The sequence below is a fragment of the Panicum virgatum genome, chromosome 5N, assembly GCF_016808335.1.
Source record: "Panicum virgatum strain AP13 chromosome 5N, P.virgatum_v5, whole genome shotgun sequence".
Lineage (NCBI taxonomy): Eukaryota > Viridiplantae > Streptophyta > Magnoliopsida > Poales > Poaceae > Panicum > Panicum virgatum.
Window position 1 is genome coordinate 35,762,866 of NC_053149.1, and position 17,476 is coordinate 35,780,341.

The 17,476-nt window shown below is 45.6% G+C and overlaps 1 protein-coding gene across 1 annotated transcript in view; it reads left to right on the forward strand.

The window, feature by feature from the left end:
- The window catches only part of LOC120674766, a 61,596-nt gene extending 44,404 nt beyond the window's left edge, over positions 1 to 17,192 (forward strand). Inside the window, exons 3-4 of the mRNA XM_039955894.1 lie at positions 14,332 to 14,412; positions 16,118 to 17,192. Coding sequence (XP_039811828.1) covers positions 14,332 to 14,412; positions 16,118 to 17,033 — 997 coding nt within the window. The 3' untranslated portion in view covers positions 17,034 to 17,192. The remainder of the gene's footprint in view (positions 1 to 14,331; positions 14,413 to 16,117) is intronic.
- The last annotated feature ends 284 nt before the right edge of the window (positions 17,193 to 17,476 follow it).

Genomic DNA, 17,476 nt, shown 5'->3' on the forward strand with positions numbered 1-17,476 from the left:
GATGGATCTTTCAAATAATCAATAATCTCTTTCCTCCAGTCATCGGCTGTTAACTCCGATGACATTATTCTTTCCATCGGCCGATATCCTGAAGCATGCTGAGCCAACCGATTTGCATCACTGTTATCAAATTTGGGAACATGCTCGATGGTTACCTTCTTGAATTCTTTCAGCAGCCGGAGACATTCTTCATGATATAATTGTAAAATATCATCTTTGCATTCATACTCCCCAACTAACTAATTAATCACCAGCATAGAATCTCCAAAAATCTCAACAGCATCGGCTTTGATCTCTCAAAGTAATTGAATTCCCTTGAGAATAGCACGATACTCAGCTTGATTATTGGTTGCAGATGCTTCAATTGGAAACGAGAACTCAAAATTTGACCCCCGAGGGGAAATCAGCACCACACCAATTCCAGAACCATTCCCACATAAAGATCCATCAAAGAATAAAGCCCAAGGAATAAGATCTACCATGTTTAGCTCTGGTCCACAATGTTGCATATCAAAATCGGCTACGGCTTGACCCTTAACTGCTTTAACCGATTCATATCTCAAATCAAATTCTGACAATGCCAAAATCCATTTCCCTATTCCTCCTGGTTTCAGTATCCAGCAACCTTCTGCTCACAAAATAAATAGCTCTTTCTTTTCCTTCAAATTTTTCAATAAGGGCTGATCCGATAGCACGTTCATCAGCTGATAAATACAATTTAAACGGCTTGTGCTTTTGAGGAGGAACCAACACCGGAGGATTTACCAGATAATGTTTGATTTCATCCAATGCCTTCTGATGTTCCTCTCTCCATACAAATTCCTGATCGGCCTTCAATTTCAGTAAAGAACTGAACGGCTAATTTTTTCCTGAAAAATTAGATATAAATCTTCGAATAAAATTAATCTTGCCGATCAATGACTGAAATTCAACCTTCGTTGTAGGGGCTGCAACATTGTCGATAGCTGATATAGTCTTCTGACTAATTTCAATTCCTCGTTCATGTACCATAAAACCCAAGAATTGGCCAGCTGATACGCCAAAAGCACACTTGTTTGGATTCATCTTCAAACCATGTCTCCTGGTGCATTCCAGAGCTCTACGAAGATCGACCAAATGTTCTTGGTGCCCCTTTGACTTTACAACCACGTCATCAATGTATATCTCCACAATTTTGCCGATGAGTTCATGAAAGATATAATTCATGGCTCTCTGGTACGTAGCACCGGCATTTTTTTAATCCGAAGGTCATGACTACCCACTCGAATAAACCGAGATGTCCTGGACATCTGAATGCAGTCTTGTGAATGTCTTCTTTTGCCATAAAAATCTGATTGTATCCAGCATTTCTATCCATAAAACTGATCACTTTGTGCCCAGCAGCAGCATCTACCAACATATCAGCTATTGGCATAGGGTAACCATCCATCGGCGTAGCTTTGTTGAGATCCCTGAAATCAATGTACACTCGTAGTTTTCCATTTTTCTTGTAAACAGGAACCACATTAGAAATCCATTCGGCATAACGACACTGCAGAATAAAATTAGCTTCAATTAACTGTGTAATCTCGGCCTTTATATCTGGCAAAATCTTAGGATTACATCAGCTCGCTCCTTGTTGATATGGCCGATATCCCAGTTTTATAGGCAAACGATGTTCCACAATAGATCTATCCAAGCCAGGCATCTCATAGTATTCCCAAGCAAAGCAATCTTTGTACTCTCTTAATAAACTTTTTAGTTCCTGCTTGTATTTGGGATCTAAGTTGGCGCTAATAAACGTCGGCCTCGGTCTATCACCATCCCCGATGTCAATTTCCTCTAGTAAATCGGCCGACGTAAACCCATGCCCCAACTTCCCTTCTTCCTCTAGGAACTCATCCATCAGGAACTTTCTGAAGAACCGACTGCTTGGATCGGTGTGGAACTGTTACTGGTCGATTCACCATCGGCCTTAGCCTTGACACGCCAGACTTGTGATTTGACTCCTTTCTTGTCCAGAGTCTGTTCTTGCTCTTCTTCAATGATCTCTAGCCGTCGTAACCTCTGAACACGTCGCTTCTGAGACCTGGTCAGACCTCCTGGGCACCATTGAGATTGATCCGTGCGATCAGGCTCACATTCTAGATCTCTCTGCATCGGTTGATCATCTTGTACTCTGTCATCGGCCACCTGTTCTAGCCGATCGTATACAGGCACTCTTCTCCCAGCAGGATCACATAGCATTGTCCTGCCCCCCAGTCAATCATGCATCGATACCCTTTTTCCTAGCCGATCATGTACAGGAGTGCACTCACGCTGATAGGGATCATGACACGACCTTTCATGTGATCGGCTGCCTTGACCATTGCATTCGGGACAATCATATGCCGATGGCAATGTCAACCCTTCTTTCCGGAAGTAGACAAAGAAAGGACACCTCTAATGATCTTGCTCGCGTCGTTCCTCTTCTTCTCTACGCTGCCGCCTTTCACGATCACGCTGAAACTTGTTCAACAGCATTTGAGATGTTAGATGTATGCGTGGTGCTGATGAACGTTCAGCATCCCTCATCGGACCCTTTCCTTTGACCTCATTGGCCGCTATCTGCGCTTTAGGATCAACAGCTCCAGATTTCTTGGCCGATGATGTCAGAATCTTAGCTTGAGAAGAACCTACATCTCTGGCCACATCAACCATGTTCATGGCGAAAGGATGTCCGTCAATCTTCATCGTCTTCTTGGGAGCTAACTTCAATCTCCCTTGTTCGAAAGCCATCTGAATCTGCTGTCGGAAGACTTTGCACTCATTTGTATCATGCGATGTGGTGTTGTGCCACTTGCAGTAGTTTATATTCTTGAGCTCGTCCTCCGATGGAATCTTGTGATATGGCCTCAACTTGATCAACCCTTCCGACAATAATAAGTCAAAGATCTTGTCGGCTTTGGTGATGTCAAACTCATACGACTTAGGCTCTTTCTTCCCAAATGGACACGTCACCGGCTTTTTGCTCTTCTGTATCCACTCAGCCGATGCGATCGTTTCTTGCTCCTCTTCATCATTAGCAGAATATTCCACATAGTTGATCTTCTTCTGAAAGGGCTTCTTGGACTCGTAGGATCGAGTCTCTCCTTTCATTCGACTTGCAATCTGGCTAATACTCTCAAACTCTTGTGATGCATATTTATCTTTAATGTGCGGCAATAGTCCATTAAATACTGCATCGGCCAACTGCTGATCGGACAGAACCAAATTGTAACATCGGTTCTTGACATCTCTGAATCTTTGGATAAAACCAACAACCGATTCATCATTTCTTTGTCTCAAGCCGATCAAATTGGTCAACTTTAACTCAGTAATCCCAGAGAAGAAGAACTGATGAAATTGTCTCTGTAGATCGGCCCAATATAATATGGAGTTTGCTAGCAAAGTGGTGAACCAAGCAAAGGCCGATCTAGACAAAGACAAGGAGAACAAACGGACTCTGAGTGCATCCTGGTTGCCCGCTTCTCCCAACTGTATAGAAACTTCTTCCTGTCCTGAGAACTTCGTGAAGTCAGGCATCTTGTACTTGTGTGGAAGAGAAATCTAATCATAAGCCGGAGGATAGGGAGTCCTGTACATAATGGATTGTTGCTTTGGCCTCAAACCAAACTGCTCCCTCATCACTTTAGCTATCTTCGTGCTCCAATCAACTTGCGGCTCAACTATTGGCATTTGCTGAGGGGAAACCGTACTCGCTGCATTGGTCATCATCGCAAGTTGTTGAGCTACATGGTTCATTGGCTGTCCAGCCGATTGCATCTGTTGTGCTTGCTGAGCCATCCGGTTAGGTGTCTGCTGAGTCATCGACGGTTGTGTAGCTGATGGGTTAGCCGATTGTTGACCAGTAATATCCATGTACGGCACATTGGCATACCGTATCTGTCCAGTTGCTTGATTGTGGAATACCCATTTGATTCCCTTCTGATGCGGAGATTGCGACAATAACACTTCTGAAGGAGACTGGGGTTGGAGCAGGATAGCAAGACGCTGCTGTGGGGTCATCGGCGGTGGCACCGATGCATTAGCTTGTGCCATCTGTTATGGACTCCATGCTCCTTATGCATTCAGCTGTGTTGCCAATGCATCCTGTTGTGCACCCATCGGCTGAACGGCCGATGGATCAGGCTGAGAGGCTATCGGCTGAGAAGCCGATGCATTAAACTGCATCTTTGGTGGCGTAGAAAATAAATCCGGATGGATACCATACCCAGTAGAAGGATCCCATCCTTTAGGAAATATGGACGCAGATACACCTTGCACAGTTGTAGCAATCGGCGACGTGATCGAGTACATAGGATCTGCCATACCCGCCGATGTTGCAGTAGTCATCTGGGGTGGAGTTTGACTGTTGCTTGTTCCTGCCTGGCTATTTTGAGCCGACAAGGCTGCTTCCATAGACACCTCCAAATTTGTTAACGCTCAGTCGCCCCTAAAAATGAGGGCATTTTTAGGGGCGGATGGGGGTGAGCCGCCCCTAAAAATGGCACCCATTTTCAGGGGCGGCGGAGGAGGTCAGCCGCCCCTGGTTGTATATAGCAAGGACCCATGCACCCTGGTAACATGCCTTCAGCAAAAGTCTTGACCACTGTATTATGCACCGTGTTGCCCATAACTGTTGCACTCTTGATGAAGGCTTGTGCCACAACTTGGCCAACTGTGTCTATCATCTTGCTTTCACATTGAGCCTCTGTTAATGGCTGAAAAGATGGAAGATTAAACTTCTTGATCACCTCACCAGATCTGTTAACGCTGTACGACTTGAGGCATTCACGTTTGAATTTCTCCACCAGCTCTTCATTTTCCTTCTTTTGTTCTTCTTTGAGCTTATCTTCAGGAATAGAAATATAGTTTTCTTCACTAACTGCAGATTTATCAGTAAGTTCCACCATGTTGAAGCTTATCGGGTCCCACCGGGCATGCCAAAAGATGTATTGACGCAAAAATCAACACACTGGAATCCGAGGGCAAGTGTTCGCCGAGTCACGGAAAGTCAACCAAGCGTGCCAGTCAATTTGTCCAGATCCTCTCCTCCTTCTTTGATTTGATTGGCAACTATCCATCGGTCAAACACCAGAACGGACAAATCAGCATCTTCACGGCATATTCCTCTGGTCCATCGAACGGACTCCCATCAGCCGATCCCAACTCTATGCATCTTTTGGTTTCTTTTGAATCGGCCACCTTTCCTTCACCGAAATCACCTTCCTTGACACGTGTCAAAAAATGGTGTCAATAGGGAGTCAGCCCTTCAGGCTCCTTGATCCAGGGTTTGTCGAAAATTGACTTGCTAGATTGTTCTGGAGCTTTGGATTTTCCCTTTTTAAGTTTGGCTAGTTCCCAAAGAGCATCAGCATGCTCGGGTAGATTGGCCATAGCATCCATGAACAAGTCGACGTTGTTAGACCAGTCTTCGAGATCATCGAATGGTTCAAAGTTGTCGAGACCGTTCATGAATTGATCAAAATCTTGATCGAATGGGGACTCGACTGGTTGAGGAGTCCGAATGTGAGCAGGTTTCGGTGAAGGGCTCTGAGGTATCCTAGAGATAGACGGTCCCATCCGAACAAGCCGGGGGTTTGTCTCACCAGATCCCCCACAGTTTTCTCCTCCCATTTTCTGCTCCTTGTTTTGCAGGGTGCCTTCAGCTATTTTAATGCAATCGGCGAGCTTGGAATTCACTCGATCGATTCCTGAGAGTATATCGCCCGGCCTCTTCTGTGGCGGGTACGATACTTCTGGGTTCTGCTGTGATGTAGATGAGCCCAGAGCAGCTTCTGCAAGTTTGATGCAGCCCTCGATTGATCGTCAAACTTGTCCTACTCCACCGAGTAGTTCTAAGTTGTTGATCTTGGGGCGTTTGATCGTTTTGAGATGACTCAAGTATTTTCCAAGGGTTTCGGAAAAGTGGAGTTTTTCGGAATCAGAGTTTGTGTCGAACTCGACTGAACCAAGAGTTCGGGTTAGAGTTTTCACGTTTTCTGAGTTGTTCGAGTCGAGTTCGGATAGAACACTTTTTTCGTCGAGATCCGCGGACTTGCAGATGTCGGCGAGTTGGGGAGTGGTTTTCGATTTAGGCGAGTCAGGTGTGACAAGGTGGCTGGAGAAGCCACCCGATCCGTCAGCTTTGCTTGCCCAGGAACCAAAAAAGAGAGTTGTGCCCTTAGGCGCGTTATTGGCATCGCTTGATCCGGCCATCGAATTCGCCGATGAACTCGCCGAATCCCCTACCTGGCGCGCCAGCTGTCGGTGTTTACTGCCAAACCTGCTCAAGGATACACTTAGAAGTAAGGTTTGTAGGTAGGGATCGACTGCTCTAGAACTCGATGGTACAAGGAATACAAAGATTAAGATAGGTTTGGGCCGTGAGTTGCATAATACCCTACGTCCTGTGTGGTGGTTTGTATTGCCTTAGGTGTTGATGATTGTTTGGAGGGGGTACCTGCCCGCCCTTATATATCCGGGGGGACAGGGTTACATGGAAAGTCCTAGCCGAGTACAGTTGGAATTCTACTACAACATAATCGGGTAGTTTCCTTTGTACTGCAGCTAGTTCTATGCCTATTCGGGTAGTTACAAAAGAGGTAAGGTACATCCATAAGCTATCCCTTACTCTAGAACATTCTATGCCTATAAGCAGTCCCGCTGCCCCGGGTCTGACACTATCCTAGACTGGTGATGCTGTCAGATAGAGAAATTGTCTTTAATGTAGTCGATATGCTGGTAAAGACCCTTGCTTTATTAAAGAAATCAACTGACATCACCATATTGCTTGGATCAAGGATAGAACTTGTGCAAGTGCTCAATATTCCAGGAATTCGGTACTTCATTGCCATCTGCATCAGTGATTCTGTATGATCCTGGTCTTGTAACATTGATTACGATGAAAGGACCTTCCCATCTGGAATTTAACTTGTGCAGTCCCGTCTCGTCTTGGATCCTTCGTAATACCAGATCTCCGACATTGAAAGATCTTTACTGGACATTGCGGTCATGATAGCGTCTGATCCCTTGAAGATATCAAGCCGATTGAGTTAAAGCATTGACTCTGGCTTCTTCGACTGAATCCAGCTCGAGTTGTCGAGCTTCATCTGCTTCTCCTTCTTGGTAGGCTTCTACTCTTGGAGATTTCCACATAATATCAGCGGGTAGTATAGCCTCTGACCCATAAGTGAGGAAAAAAGGAGATTGTCCAGTTGCTTTGCTTGGCTGGGTTCGCAGTCCCCAGACTACATGAGGTAATTCTTGAATCCACTTGCCACATTTCTTGGTGTTGGCGTCGTATAGTCTTTTCTTCAAGCCATCGAGTACTAAACCATTGATGCGCTTAACTTGACCGTTTGCTCGAGGATGAGCCACTGAAGCAAATTTGACCTCGATGCAGGAGTTATCACAGAAATCCCAAAAAGATTGTGACGTGAAATTAGAGCCAAGATCTGTGATAATAGTGTGAGGAAAGCCGAATCGGTGGATAATGTCAGAGATGAAATCCACTGCCCTGTCGGATGAAATCTTGACAATGGGCTTGTACTCGATCCACTTGGTGAACTTGTCGACTGCTACCAGCACATGATTGAATCCTCCTTCAGCTACGGTTAAAGGTCCGATCATGTCCAAACTCCAACAGGAGAACGGCCATGATGGAGGGATTTTTATCGGCTCCCACATTGTTGTCTCGGTCTACGTGGTGGATTTCCAATCCTGAGAACTTATTTTTGAGCTTTTTGATTTCTTCAACGTATGCATCCATTGTATCCTTGTTGATGTCCCATTCTTTATTGACTTGTTGGACGACGAGTAGAGAATCACCGTAAACGAGTAGTCGCTTGATGCCAAGACAAACTGCTAGTCGATGACCATGTAGTAGTGCCTCATATTCAGCTTCATTGTTGGAGACCTTGAACAGGATTCGAAACAAATACTTCAATTACTCTCCCTTGGGGGAGATGAATAGAACTCCCGTGCCGCCTCCGTCGAGCTTAAGTGAGCCATCGAAATACATCACCCAATGCTCTGGAGCGTTCTGGGGTGCTGGAATTTGATTTTCCCGCCATTTAGCTAAGAAGTCGACTAGTGCCTATGACTTGATTGATGTTCTTGGCTTGAAGTTGATTTCCAAGGCTCCCAGTTCAACTGCCCACTTTGAAATTCGTCCAGTGGCATCTCGATTGTTGAGTATATCCCCCAATGGGAAGTCAGTTATGACTGAGATCTTGTACTCGTCGAAGTAATGCCGGAGCTTCCTGGAGGTGATTAGAATTCCATACAGAAGTTTCTGAATTGATGGATATCTAATCTTTGATTTAGAGAGTACTTCGCTGATGAAATAGACCGGTCTCTGAACGCCGTAGGCGTGGCCTTCCTCCAGGCGTTCGACTATTATCGCCGTACTAACTACATGGGTAGTCGCAGCGATGTAGAGGAGTAATTCGTCACCGGGTAGTGGAGCTATTAGAATCGGCAGTGACTGCAGATGATGTTTGAAGTTCTCGAGTGCTGCCGCAGCTTCTGTAGTCCACTCGAATTTATCTTGTCGCTTTAGGAGCTTGAAGAAGGGTAAGGCCCGTTCGCCAAGCCTGGACAAGAATCGATTCAAAGCTGCCATGCAGCCTGTAAGCTTCTGAACGTAATTGATGGTAGCTGGAGCATCCATGGCCATGATGGCATTGATCTTCTTTGGATTAGCCTCAATTCCTCAGTTACTGACCATAAATCCGAGTAGTTTTCCAGAGGGTACGCCAAAGATGCACTTGGTTGGGTTGAGCTTCCAGCGGAATTTTCGGAGGCTGTCGAAGGTCTCTTCCAGGTCAGTAATGAATTGATCCTGGGTCTTGGTTTTGACAACGACATCGTCAACATAGGCTTCAACATTGCGATGTAGCTGATCGGCAAAGCACAGCTGTATCGCACGCTAGTAGGAGGCACCAGCGTTCTTCAACCCGAAGGACATGGTCTTTTAGGCATATGCCCCGTAGGGTGTGATGAAGGCTGTCTTGATTTGGTCTTCATCTTTCAGGGTGATCTGATGATACCCTGAGTAGCAGTCGAGGAAGGATAATAGGACACATCCTGCTGTCGAGTCGATTACTTGATCGATTCGTGGTAGCCCGAAAGGATCCATTGGGCAGTGCTTGTTTAGATCGGTGTAGTCGACGCACATCCTCCACTCATTGTTGTTTTTCTTCTGGACGAGCACAGGGTTAGCCAGCCATTCGGGATGGTAGACTTCTTTGATAAACCCTGCTGCGAGTAGTTTTGCCAGTTCTTTCTTAATGGCCTCTCGCTTGTCCGGTGAGAAACGCCGCAACCGTTGCTTTTTTGGCGTGGCTTTAGGGTCGACCTTCAAGGCATGCTCGATCAACTCCTGGGGCACTCCTGGCATATCCTCTGGTTTCCACACGAACACGTCTCGGTTGGTCCTAAGGAAGTTGACGAGCTCGAGTTCCTATTTGTCGCCCAGTCCTGCTCCGATGATTGCTGTTTTGGAGTCGTCTCCCTCTTGTAGCTGGATAGTCTTGGTGCCCACATCATCAGTTGGTTTAACCGATGATTGGCTTGGCTTCTTGGAAGGCATCGACTCCTTGAGTGAGAGTTCCTTAGCAGCAGCAAGTATTTCACTGATAGAGCTAGGGACCCGGATTGTGGCAGCATGATCTATTGCTTCCTTGTCACACTCGAAGGGCTTGAGGAGGTCTCCACATAATGAAAGTACTCCTGGTTGCCTGGCATCTTGAGGAGCAGGTAGACATAGTGCGGTACTGCCATGAACTTGGCTAGAGCAGGTCTTCCCAAGATAGCATGGTAAGAAGATTCGGAGTCAGCTACTTCGAATTTGATGTATTCTGTCTGGAAGTTCTGTTCTGTACCAAATGTAACTGGGAGAGTAACCGAGCCGATTGGTGTAGAGGAATCCCCGGGGACGATGTCGTAGAATGGAGCCTTTCTTGGAGTAAGCAGCCTCATGTAGTTGAGACCCATCTTTGCCAAAGTACTTGCAAAGATCAGGTTGAGCCCACTTCCACCGTCAATGAGTACTCAAGTAAGTTTGGAGCCCTGGACGACTAGATCGAGTACTAGCGGAAAATTTTCAGGTTCAGAGAAGCTGGACCATTGATCTTCCCTGGAGAAGGTAATGAGGACCTCGCTGTATTTAAGTGGCCTCTGAATTGCTGGCTTGACTGAGAGGATCTCTCAGAGTAGGAGCTTTTGAGCTCACTTGGAGAAGCTGGGATCTCCTCCGAATATGACATTGACGATGTTTTGTTGCTGTTGGAAACTGTCATGGTCTTTCTTGTCTTCTTCGTCATCTTTGTCTTGTTTTTTCTTAGGAGCTTCTGCTGGTGCCGATTGGAAGGACTTGCGCAGGATCGTGCATTCCCACATCGAGTGATTGCTCTTGGGGTGAATTGGGCATCTCTTGTTGTAGAGAATCTTGTCGAACTGGTCCTGCGGCTTGTCACCCTTCTTACCATACGGGGTGTGATCCATAGTGCCGACTGTATCGTCAGGCTTACGCTTGCGTGTAGGATCCCGCTAGTTGCTAGGCCCTCCACAGTCGATGTGGTGCTTCCCATTGTTGTCGTTGTTGCGACTCGGGAAGCGGCTGCATTCTTGCTCTTCTTCATCCGCCCAGCGCTGCATCATGTCTCGTAGCTCCACTACCGTTTTGGGGCGATTACGCCCAAAATCACGGTATAAAGACTGGACGGTGTTGCCACTCTAGAAGTAGTCGATGACGTCGTCATCGGCGACGTTGGGGACGGTGGCCCTTGTGTCGAAGAAGCGCTTGACGTAGGATCTGATCGACTCGCCTTGCTCCTGCTTGCACATGGACAGGGCATGGCGAGTAGCCACTTGATGTTGTGACCCTTGAAAGTTGTCGACAAACGCCTTCTTGAGGTCCTCCCACGAGTGTATCGATTCGCGCGCCAAGCTTTCGAGCCACGTGAGGGGTGCAGGCTCCAGGGCCATCGGGAAGTAGAGGACCTTGGTGTTGGTGTCTCCCCCTACAACACTAACAGCGGTCGAATATAAACGTAACCATTGGGTAGGGTCTTGCTTACCATCGTACTTTTGGATGTTCATGGGATTGAAATCCTTCGGGTACTAGGCATTGTCGAAGACTTTGCTAAGGGCTTGGAAGCGGTCGGAGTTGTGTGCGAGCTGCAATCTGCGTCTTGCGTTGATGATGTCCCGTGCGTCCACTATGGAATCGGCTACTTCCTCCCTGTTGGGCCCGCGGTTGTTGTTGTTGCGATTTGGCTGAGGCCCAGGGGCTTGGTTTGCCCTGGATCGATGGTTACATGCAACTTCTTGATCCTCCTAGTTTCTTTGATTTTGCTCCTCCAACTGTTGTTGTCGGTGATGGCCTCCAGGAGTGCGACTTGCTTGAGGTATGACTGTTGCAGTGGCCCTTGACTGGGTGCCATGGAGTGAGGATAACGGGTTTTGTCTCTCGAGTTGTTCAACAGCGTTCTTGGCAAGGTGTATGACACGCTCTATCTCTGGGTTTTGAGACAACTGCATGAGTCGCAGGGTCACTTCTGTCATCGCAGCAGTTGGTGTTCTAAAGACAGGGTCAGCGACATTGTTGAATTCGTGGTTGAGGTTGCGGGGGGGAAGACGGCGCGTTCAGCTACATTAACCCTGCGCTCCTCTTTGCGTCGATTCCTTGTCCTGTGGGCCGTGCGAGTGGCTTCTTCTTCATCTGGTGGAGCATCTTGGGTCAGATTGTCTGCTAAAATCTGATCCAAGGCTTCGTTTTGGATCGTGCTGGCTAGGTTCCGGTTGTTGGATGATCACTGGAACCAGTCGTTCGGTAGAGAAGCTTTCCATGTCTGAATCGTAGTCAGCTAGGACAGTTCCTCCGGACCCAGTTTCCCTCTCGGTAGCGAGGGGAGTACCGTGTTGGAACGGAAGATCCTCGATGCTGGCGACTTCTCGCAGGTTGTCGAGTAGTTCTGCGTGGGTATGGCTTTGGCAAGATTTGAGTTGCATCTTAGCTAGCGCATTGGTGATGAAATCCAGGCTATCTTGAGGTGACTTGACTGGATCTAGGTATACATCGAAAACGGGTGCCTCCCGACTAGCGGTGACTGAGTAGTTTTCGACGCGGAGTAGATGATCCAAGCTATTTTTATAGATGGATTTAATCATCTATTTGTAAGCAAATGATGAATTGCGCAAGCCGAAGATGCGTTGTGCAAGAGGAGTCCCAATTCGAGTAGATTTCGGTTTGAGATCAATCTGAGTTCGAGTGGAACTCGAGTTGTTTTCGAGTTCCGTCTCGATCTCCTTGGCGAGGTCGGGAAGCAACATAACGCTACGATCGTGAGATCTAGTGAGTTTGTTGGAATCTTCCGATGTAGAGATCTTCAGTGTGGGAGAGTTGGTTAGGTGGCTGTCGAAACCGCCCAAACCATTGGCGACGCAGACCCACGAGCTGAAGATGAAGGTGGCACCTCGGGGAAGCGTCATGGTGCTGAGAGCGAAGGTGTCCATCGAACTCGCCGATGAACTCGCCGAGTCCCCTACCTGGCGCGCCAGCTGTCGGTGTTTACCGCCAAGCCTGCTCAGGAATACCCTTAGCACTAAGGTTTGTAGGTAGGGATCGACTGCTCTGGAACTTGATGATGCAAGGTGTAGGAATATGGGGTAGCAGAAACAAAAATTTTCTACCACATAAACCAGGATTACTGCAGTTATAGATCACGGGATTACCACTAGACGCGCTGTTGCGGAACTTCTGTAGCGCGTCGGTGTAGTGCAGATGGAAGCCGGCAGTGCAGTTGCGTGAACCTCCTCTCGAATGGCTCGTCCTTGTGCAGCAGATGCGGCACATCCAAGGCATCCACACGTACGGGAAGAAGCGTCGCGATCCGGACTGCTAGATCCGCGAAGGCGACCTAGGACTTGGCGCACAGGAGGGGGCGGCACTATTCACGGCGGCTACTGTAGCGCGCACTGTCACCTGCGTGGTACTGTTCACACGCTGGTACTGTAGCACCAGTTAGGGTTTTTTAGGCGCCCCCCTTCTGTTTATATAGCCCCTTAGGTGGGCTGCCTTGGGCCCCACCTTGGGGGCCCCTTTTGGGCCTAAAAGGCCCATTAGTGCACCTAAGCCCAGTCTAATTCGGATCTCATCCTTATCAGGCTTCTTTCCATTAAGTGTGTGACGCTATGGGCTCACATGCGAATAGACATGACCCGAGTACTCTTACTCGGCCCAATAGTAGACAGTAGCCTCTAGCAAGACATGTCAACTCCTATACGCACACAAAGATCATATCAGACGAGCCGCCACAATATCATATACATGCTGTTCCCTTTGCCTCACGATATTTGGTCTTGCTTGAAGCCGACCACTCTTTCTCGATCCTATGATTTAGAATCCTTGGTTAACTCTTAACCCTAGCATGGCCATGCATTTCTTGATCCGAATCACTCGAGGGGCCCAGAGATATCTCTCTTGTAGAGAGGGGCAAATCCCATCTTGACCGACTATGTCTCACGGCATGCTTCTTGACAGACCCGAAAACCACATTTATAACTACCCAGTTACGGTGCAGCGTTTGATGGCTCCTAAGTAAGTCGGTTCACATCTTGAATACATACGACGATCTCAGGTCTTAGGACACAGCGTACATATTGTGTAATGAGAAGTCATCATCTCGTGTTGGGTCAGTTCAATCTCATGTCTCACATGAGCCCACATTATTAGTTTGACATCCTCATGTCCATGACTTGTGAAACGTAGTCAATCAACTAATACATGTGCTAGTCTAATATTCATGTGTGTCCTCACATGAACTCCGACTAGGAACATTTTAGAATATTCATACAAGTATAGAGTTTCACAAATACTTCACATAAGCATTAATCAATATAAGTTGTCATCTATGAATATTCAAGGTACACTTTATTAACCATGAATACAAGGAAATATGATTGCCTCTAGGGCATATTTCCAACACAAGGAACACAAAAATTTAGACAGGTTCGGGCCGCGAGTTGCGTAATACCCTACGTCTTGTGTGGTGATTTGTATTGCCTTAGGTGTTGATGTGTTTCGAGGGGGTCCCTTCCCGCTCTTATATATCCGGGGGGACAGGATTACATGGAAAGTCCTAGCCGAGTACAGATGGAGTCCTACTACAGCACGATCGGGTAGTTTTCTTTGTACTGCAGCTAGTTCTACGCCTATTCGGGTAGTTTACAAGAGAGGTAAGGTACATCCATGAGATATCCCTTACTCTAGAACATTCTATGACTATAATCAGTCCCGCTGCCCCGGGTCTGACACCCGGACAGTGCACTGCAGGGGCGCCGCCTCGCCGCGAGCGCCGAGGCCGCTGGAGTACCCCTCGGCGCCGTCACTTTCCTATGCCAGAGGTGGGAGTTACTGCTACTAGTTACTACGCCTTATTCATCCTCTTAGCACGTTTAGCTACCATAATTTGCCCGTGTATTTTTTCCTAATCTTCCTTCCTTTCCTACTGTTGCATACTATAGTCAAAACCAATTTGCTCCTTTTCCCACGAATTAACTTGTATTGGCTGTTAGCTTCTGTAAAGTACAATGGGAAATGTATTGTTGTCAGACAAATTGTTGTTCTGCTAGTTAGTCTGTATATATGTGCATATCTTCGATAATGTAAATGCTTTTAGATCAATGATAGAACAAAATCATCATTGATCTAAAAGCATTTAGGGAAATGTAGGTTGATAATTTATGGCAGTCAACATGCAGTTGATAATTCTAGTGAAAAATGTAGGTTCTATGCTACGTTTTTCCCCCTTGTTTAGATAACTCTAAGGGGTATACAAACCATAACTGTTCTTCTAGGTTTTGCACCACAGAGACGTCCTGCTGACTGGCTGCTTTGTCAGAATGCTGATCTTATTTTTCATTACATATATTGTTATTAATATCTCATGACTTTTTTATGTTTTGATTAGTGCACTGTTTATATGCTAGTGAAGGGGTTGTATTTTGTTGTAAACAGCCAAACCAATATGTATGACTCACTTGTATGAAGAGTTAGCGAAGATTTTTAATGTCGGTTGGAAATGATAAAAAGAACCCCTGTAATCATCACATCGTTTAATTGGGTTATTGCAAAGTCTTGGGACTTATCTTTCTCAACATTTGTCTTTGCAAATAGAATTTTCTCAACTCTTATGTTCAACTTAACTTTGTGCTAAACTCCACTCAATCACCGATATCAATTTCTATTGACATACATCTGGAGGAACAATTAATATATTTCAGTGATTTCAGTGATTTGCTCACAAATCCATATTTCATTGATAATGTTTCATGCTAGCCATGTGGCATGTGCTGATAACCTCTGATTGGGTGGTTCAAATGTATGATTGATCATGAGTAGTTATAATCCTGTTGCTTATTAACTCACTGCTTGCCAAGATGGTTCTTGGTTAATATTCATAATACCGTAGAAGCAAAAGGTTGCATTGCCCCTGGTGTTCTTCCTTGTGTCCTGCAACTAGTCAGCTGTGAGACAAACATGTGTCTGCACAAACCTCATTAGTTTACAACCAGCAAAGTAAAATGAAAATGTTGTGATAACAATAATGTTATATTCCTTTTGAATGTAGCATGAGCTGCTGATAATATTTTCATCTTGTTCAATAATTGTTTTTGAAATTCAGATCTATTACATGCGTAAATTATTTGTATCTAATAACTAAGAATCATTTCCTCTGCTAGAAGGAAACTGAAATAAAAATAATAAAACTATCCCAGATATGATGCAATACAATTAGATGTGTAGGTTAATAGCTAAGAATCCTTTCCCCATTTAGAAGGAAACTGAAATAAAAATAATGAAACTATCCCAGATATGATGCAATACAATACTAGTGGCCAGGCCAGAATGATTCAGAAATTCCCAAGAATAGTGAAATTATCTGTATATTGTGGTAGACTGTGGTATTTGATTTAGATGATAGTCATGCTATTTTGATTGTTTCTATTTGGTAAGTTTTGGTGTTGTTTCAGCTTAAAGCCTTACACAGATCTGTAACAGATTTTCTTTTCAAAAAAAAATATGTAACAGATTTTTCCAAAATTGCAGGTGTGAGACAGTTTTAAGGCCAGGCTTCAACTGCACTGTCCGCATAAGGAATAAGAGAAATAAAGCTAGGCGACGGAAGAAATCAAACTGCTGTCAGAACAGCATTTCCTATGCATGCCATTTCTGTGGAGATCAGAATCTAATATTGGGTAGTGGAAAGGGTGTAGTTAAGAGCTTGTTACCATCAAGAGAGCATGCAACCATGGACTCATCCCGTAGAATTTTGAGAGGAAACAGTAGCAACACAAGAACACAAGGTATGAAAAAAGTACTTGAGCATTCTCAAGCAGCAAGTTTGCAAGTGGATCCGCCATCTGAGTTGAGACAGTCAACTTCTGAGAGGGGTGAACATGGGGAAAGGCTAAAATGTAGTCTCTCTCTTATAGGTTCCAAAATGGAGGGAGTGGTCTTGTCAACGGTGAAGTCTGGTCATTTAGCAGCCTCTACTTCTGAAGAGGGTAGCATACAAGTAATAGAAAATACAAATGATGAACAGATGCATGAAAATGAGCCTATTTCTTGCGAGAATGTTAAAATATGTGAAGCCAATGCTACTTCCCAAGCAGAGCTTCCAGTTGCATCGACATTTGTGACGCCTCAGAAGAAGAAACTTGCGGAGGTGACTGATACTAAACATTCGGCGGAACCGTTGAATTCAACAGGAAGTAAGACAGGCAAGAAAGGAGAGAATCCTGGCTCAGTTACTGGCAACACCCTTTCAAGCTCAATCAAGTCTGCCCCAAATGACTCACGGAAGAATTCAAAATGTGCATCAAGTGATTCTGCTCCGGTCTCCGGTAGTTCAAGGAAGCGGGCAAGGAAAGGGTGGACGACGCTGAAACAGATAGCTGAAAAGGATGAGCTCGAGAGGAAGGAGAAGATGGGTAACTTTGTAATCCCCTTCTTCATGCCATAAGCCACGTGTTACAGTTTTTGCCCACATTGTAGTGTTTCTTCATCGGTGGATCTGCTAAGAACGACAAAGTAATTTTGGTGTGGAAGCAATCTGTTTAGAATTTTAGATTTTGTATCGATCAGTTGGGATAAAAGAAATATGATGTTACCCAGAGTCTGAATCCAGCCAAAAGGGCAAGCAATTGTTTTTCTTGTGATGCCTGTGCGACTGGTTTTTCATTGCCGTAGGTGTTCCATCCAATCCATTCATTCATTCATTCTAACCGCTCATATGTACATACTTTGTCATGCGTGCAGTGGTCATATAAACTATCATCAATTGACATATATGTCAATTGACAATTGTTATCTTATTCAAATTTTCCCCAATGATTACTAACATGTCTTGCACATGAACAGTGTATTGGACGTGACTTGTCAAACGCAGCCAATCAGTGGATAGAT